Source organism: Quercus robur, chromosome 4 (genome assembly GCF_932294415.1).
Source record: "Quercus robur chromosome 4, dhQueRobu3.1, whole genome shotgun sequence".
Taxonomy (NCBI): Eukaryota; Viridiplantae; Streptophyta; class Magnoliopsida; order Fagales; family Fagaceae; genus Quercus; species Quercus robur.
This window is the reverse complement of record NC_065537.1, coordinates 12,330,774-12,335,834: the sequence shown is the minus strand read 5'-3', so window position 1 is coordinate 12,335,834 and position 5,061 is coordinate 12,330,774. Positions and strand designations below refer to the sequence as shown.

The 5,061-nt window shown below is 31.0% G+C and overlaps 1 protein-coding gene across 1 annotated transcript; it reads left to right on the top strand.

Moving 5' to 3' along the window:
• The first annotated feature begins 637 nt into the window (after positions 1–637).
• LOC126721386 (G-type lectin S-receptor-like serine/threonine-protein kinase At1g11330) lies at positions 638–4,304 on the top strand. Its single transcript, XM_050424427.1, has 7 exons — positions 638–689; positions 2,664–2,777; positions 2,869–3,068; positions 3,154–3,364; positions 3,494–3,731; positions 3,850–4,000; positions 4,083–4,304. Exons 1-7 carry the CDS (start codon positions 638–640, stop codon positions 4,302–4,304), a joined length of 1,188 nt encoding a protein of 395 aa, XP_050280384.1.
• The last annotated feature ends 757 nt before the right edge of the window (positions 4,305–5,061 follow it).

Below are 5,061 nucleotides of genomic sequence, written 5' to 3'. Positions count from 1 at the left end.
TATATATATATATGTTAAGGCATATAAAATTAACATTTATTATTAATCTATCTGCAATTAATTGATTTGTATACACTTATATTTTTGTTTATTAAAACTAATTTTATATTTTAATATATAATATTTAATTTATTTAGCAAAAAAATTACTTTTAATTGTCACTATAGTGTGCTCTTGTTACCCCTTAATTAATTATCTCAAATTGACCCTTAGTATTATGCCAAATGAGCAAATGAGACCTCACAATTTCTAATCATTATTTTAATATATATTTTTACTTGAATAAGAATTTTTTATTCTCTACTTAAACCCTTTATTAGTATCATTTTTTTAATAATACCCTTTATTAGAATATTAGTACATCATTTAAATAAATAAAAATTTAGCAAACTATATAATTTCATATGCAAACACAGTTATAAAAAATGTCAAATGATATTGTAAAGTCCATATTTTTAGATTGGCAACCATGAACAATTGTAATAGTTTAGACTTAGTTTATCTAAATAAAATTACATTAGATAATATTTGATCAATAACGCAAAAAAGGAACCCCTGCAAGACTGCATTTCAACTTTAGCTTGACAGGTCGAAAACCACTTATCTCAACCAATCGAATAGAATGTTTCAACCGATCATGACTCAGGCAGTTTGGATTCTCAACTTCTTTTCTCAACTGTTTGATCTAGGTATTTGATGGAACTTAAGTACATATAAATACAAATTTTAGAGCACATTTTTACACGCACAAGAGAGCAATGTTACTGCCCAAATCTACATTTTTTCAAGCTCCCTTAAAGCATCAACTAGAGATTACATGCAAACAATGAATCCAATGATAGAGTGAAGTTTCTAAAATTAGCTAAACACAGTTACTAATTAAATCTTTGAGACTGGATCTTGGAGTCACGAACATAAGAATTCATCTACAACTATCCAAAATAGAAGAGTCCGTAGAATTCAGAGTTACGTGTAGTCACACCAATAAGTACTAAATGAGGTAGTACTAGATTTAGGGTTAAATCTATTATACAAACTTTGATTCTATTCTAGTGGATATGTTGTCTTGAGGATTGTTTAGGTTAAATCATTCTCAAATTTTTTTTTTTTTTTTTTAATTGTGAATCAGATTGTTTCATCAATTTTCATTGGTCATCATATTGGTGTCATATGTGATCTGTGCTTGTGTGATGTGTTAATCAATTCAATCAAGAGCATAATTAATTAATTACTTGACTAAAATTTGATTTATTTTGTGACAACCGGGACCTAAATCCTATAATATAGAGTTTTAATAGAATAGATGGTTGGAAAAAAAAAAACTACGTTAAATTTTTAAGACATAAAAAGATAAAAAGGCAATGTGAAATGAAGTGTCAGAGCATACTTATTTAAGGGTCTGTTTATGATCCACCTATTTTATTGAAATTGAAATTTTTTTGCTAAAAGTACTGAAGATAAAGGTAAAAGTTAGCTAAAACGGTACAGTGAAACTCATGAATAGTACCAAAAAGTGTAGTGGGACCCATGAATAGTATTAAAAATAAGCTGAATAGTAATATAAGATGGTAAAAATAATTTTTGCCAAACACACACTTAGTAAAATAATCGCACCATGGATTTATGATAGTCATTCATACCTTTAATACTTTTGTGTCTATGCATAGTGCATTAACCAATGAAATTATTTCTTTAATAAATTTTTGGTTATGTCTCAATATAACCAGTCTTCTTTCATTAATGTTTCTCAAAAAAAAAAAAAAAAAAATCTTCTTTCAATGGACCGCCTAAGGTGTTTGACCTTAGCAGGCAGCAGCTGTATGTTTCCTTGTAGACCCGCGCTATACGCTGGCATGAGCATATAAGTAGCTAGCTAATTAGCTAACATGTGAAAAGTCATTAGTCTATCTTACCGACTAACAACATGATAAAAATTCTCAAATTTGTGTTCATTCTATTTTTCTCATGCTTGTTGTGTACTTCTCATGGCGTAAATGTGAATAATCTTAAATCAGGTGATACACTCAATTCCTAAAGTTTCCTAGTTTCCACAGAAAGAAGGTTCTCTGATCTCTCTCTCTCTCTCTCTCTCTCTACATATACACACACTAAAAGTTTGTTCATTAAAAAAGTTTTGCCTTAGCTAGATATTCATGTGTATTGCATCTTAATTATCTTAATTGAGGTTTTACTGGAAAAATGTTTGTTGCTTATATATAGATGGTGCAGAATTTAGCCATGGCTAAGGATCTTAAATATGGTTCTTATTCAAGGTTTATGTGCCTTCTACTCTAGGATTACACAAATTACAGATGCAACAAAAAATGAATCTAGGGCAAGAATTTTAAAAATTAAATCATTAGTAAAACTAACTAAACTAAGGTATATAGGTCTACACCTTTTTAGTTAAGTTTTAGGTTTGAAGGATCTAAACTAGGGTATATATGTCTAAACCTTTTGATGGATCTCTTTTGCTTATTATGCTTAACACTATCTCTTCGTAAGGGTACTCATCTTCCATAATTTTGGTTTTTTTTTTTTTTTTTTTTTTTTCAAATGAAAATTTCATTCCCTTGTATTTGTAGATTTTCGATATGCAACTTGGATCAAAATCAGAAAATATTTTCTTATTTGATGATTATTACACTGCTATATATGACCAGGTATAGGAACAAAGAAGTGGATATGCGTTGCAATTTTCACTGCCATTGCTGTACTCGTGATTGTTTTCTGCATATTGTGTTATCTACTCAAACGGAGAGCAGTCGTAAATCAAGGTGTGTATATATATATAATACTTAAATTTACCAATTCTTGATTATTAATATGATATATGCAAATTATGATATTCTATGGAAATTTAAACAGGGAGTGATGAAACAAACGGTGAAAATGGATTGCTTGCTTTATTGAGCTTGGACTCATCTATCAACATGAATGAAATTCTAAATGATTGGAATGATGGAGCTCGTTTCAGTGTTATTAGCTATACATGTGTCATAGCTGCAACAAACAATTTTTCATTAGAAAACAAGCTTGGAGAAGGAGGCTTTGGGCCTGTGTATAAGGTCACCTCTAAATAAATTTCTACATCAAGTAGTCTTGAGTAACTTACATCTAAGCTGAATTAATCTTTTTTAATCACCACATCAGGGAAAATTGGCAGGGGGGAAAACAATAGCTATAAAGCGATTAGGGCAAAATTCAGAACAAGGAATACTGGAGTTCAAGACTGAGCTGATAGTCATGCCTAAACTCCATCATGTGAACATTGTTAAACTTATTGGTTGTTGCATTCATGGAGAAGAGAGGATGTTGGTTTATGAATACATGCCCAACAAAAGTTTAGATTGCTTTCTATTTGGTTAGAAAAACATTGACTTTTACTAGTACTTCCTTTGCTTAATTTTCAAAAATAAAATTTAACTTTATTATACTACTTTCTAAAAACTAGATTATTGATCACATCTATTTAATTGTTTATATTGGATAGATTCAAAGAGGAGCAAGTTATTAGATTGGAAAAACCGTTTCAATATAATTGAAGGAATCGCTCAAGGACTACTCTATCTCCATAAATATTCAAGACAAAGAATAATTCATAGAGATTTAAAAGCCAGTAACATACTCCTTGACCAAAACATGAATCCTAAGATTTCTGATTTTGGCATGGCACGAATTTTCAAACCGGATGAATTGGAAGCAAACACTAATGTAATTGTTGGAACATAGTGAGTTAATAATAAACCCCTCCACTTGTGATGATTAAAGTCCTATTTTAATCTTACTATTACATGTGCTCAATTCAATCACTTGTGAAATGAAATTTTTATTGTGTTTTTGATGTAGTGGCTATATGTCTCCTGAGTATGCTATGGAAGGAGTGTTCTCTATAAAATCCGATGTCTACAGCTTTGGAGTCTTGATGCTTGAAATCGTGAGTGGTAGAAAAAATAATAGCTTCTACCATGTTGACTACACACTCAATTTAGTAGGAAATGTATGTCAATTAAATTTAAGCTTTGGATTTTATTTATATTCATTGTTACGTGTGCTTCTAATACGGTAAATGATTTTCTCAGGCATGGAATTTATGGGAAGAAGGCCAAGGGCTAGAACTAATTGATCCTTCAATAAGTGATTCATGTGTCAAATATAAGGTGTTGAGATGGATCCATATCGGTCTCCTCTGTATACAAAATAACACTGATGATCGGCCTACTATATCAGATGTGTTATTTATGTTAAGAGACGATAGTACACCATTGCCTTTGCCAAAAAACCAACCATATTTTTTTGGATGAAATGGCTTTAGGGCAATTATTCCCAGGTCCTAACAAAGACTCAAAACGTTCTTTTCAATAGATTGCTTGTCCACTTCTGTTAAGGCAGATGATATAGTAATAGAGAGGATAATTATCCTTTGTTATCTAGCTTTACCACTTCTGTTAGGTTCAGGTTTTTCTTTTCTCCCCCGTTAACTTTCTTTGCGTATATGGCCATAATGGTGGCTCATAGTAGAGAATTGTCAATTACACCTTTCCCTGTAATTGTTGTAATATGAAGTCCCTGCCTGAATCTACTCGGGATGTGTGGAGGAAGGATGTTAGTGTTGTTCTTGCTTAATGAAATTGGTATTTATCTAAAAAAATAAAAATAATAAATAAATCTTCACCTTTCAACTACGCTACGTATTAATGTGCAATTTTCTTAGTCATAGATATCATATATCTTTTTCTTTTTTTAACCATTTCTTGTAGAAAATTCGATTTCTTTGACTCAAAGTTTGCATCTGGGAGAAGTCAATAAGTACAACTGATAAAATTTGATTTGTGGCTTCATCATCTTGAATTTTCTAGAAAATACCCGATTCTCATAGGGTGGAACATCCCATAAAAATGAAAAGATATTGCCAAGGGTTTTTTTTTTTTTGGGTGGGGGAGGGGGGGGGGGGGGGGGGGGGGTGTGTGTTATGTTGCGTTCAATCAATGTCACATTAATACTAAGATTGACATCGATATCATATATGTATTTTCTGATTAAAGTCATTAAACGTTAATT

Excerpts from the sequence above, each read along its gene's own strand:
- LOC126721386 (XM_050424427.1), top strand. The coding sequence starts at position 638 with ATGACTCAGGCAGTTTGGATTCTCAACTTCTTTTCTCAACTGTTTGAT. Across the intron at positions 3,365-3,493 it reads TTTAGATTGCTTTCTATTTG|ATTCAAAGAGGAGCAAGTTA; the intron begins GTTAGAAAAACA and ends TATATTGGATAG. Across the intron at positions 4,001-4,082 it reads CACTCAATTTAGTAGGAAAT|GCATGGAATTTATGGGAAGA; the intron begins GTATGTCAATTA and ends TGATTTTCTCAG.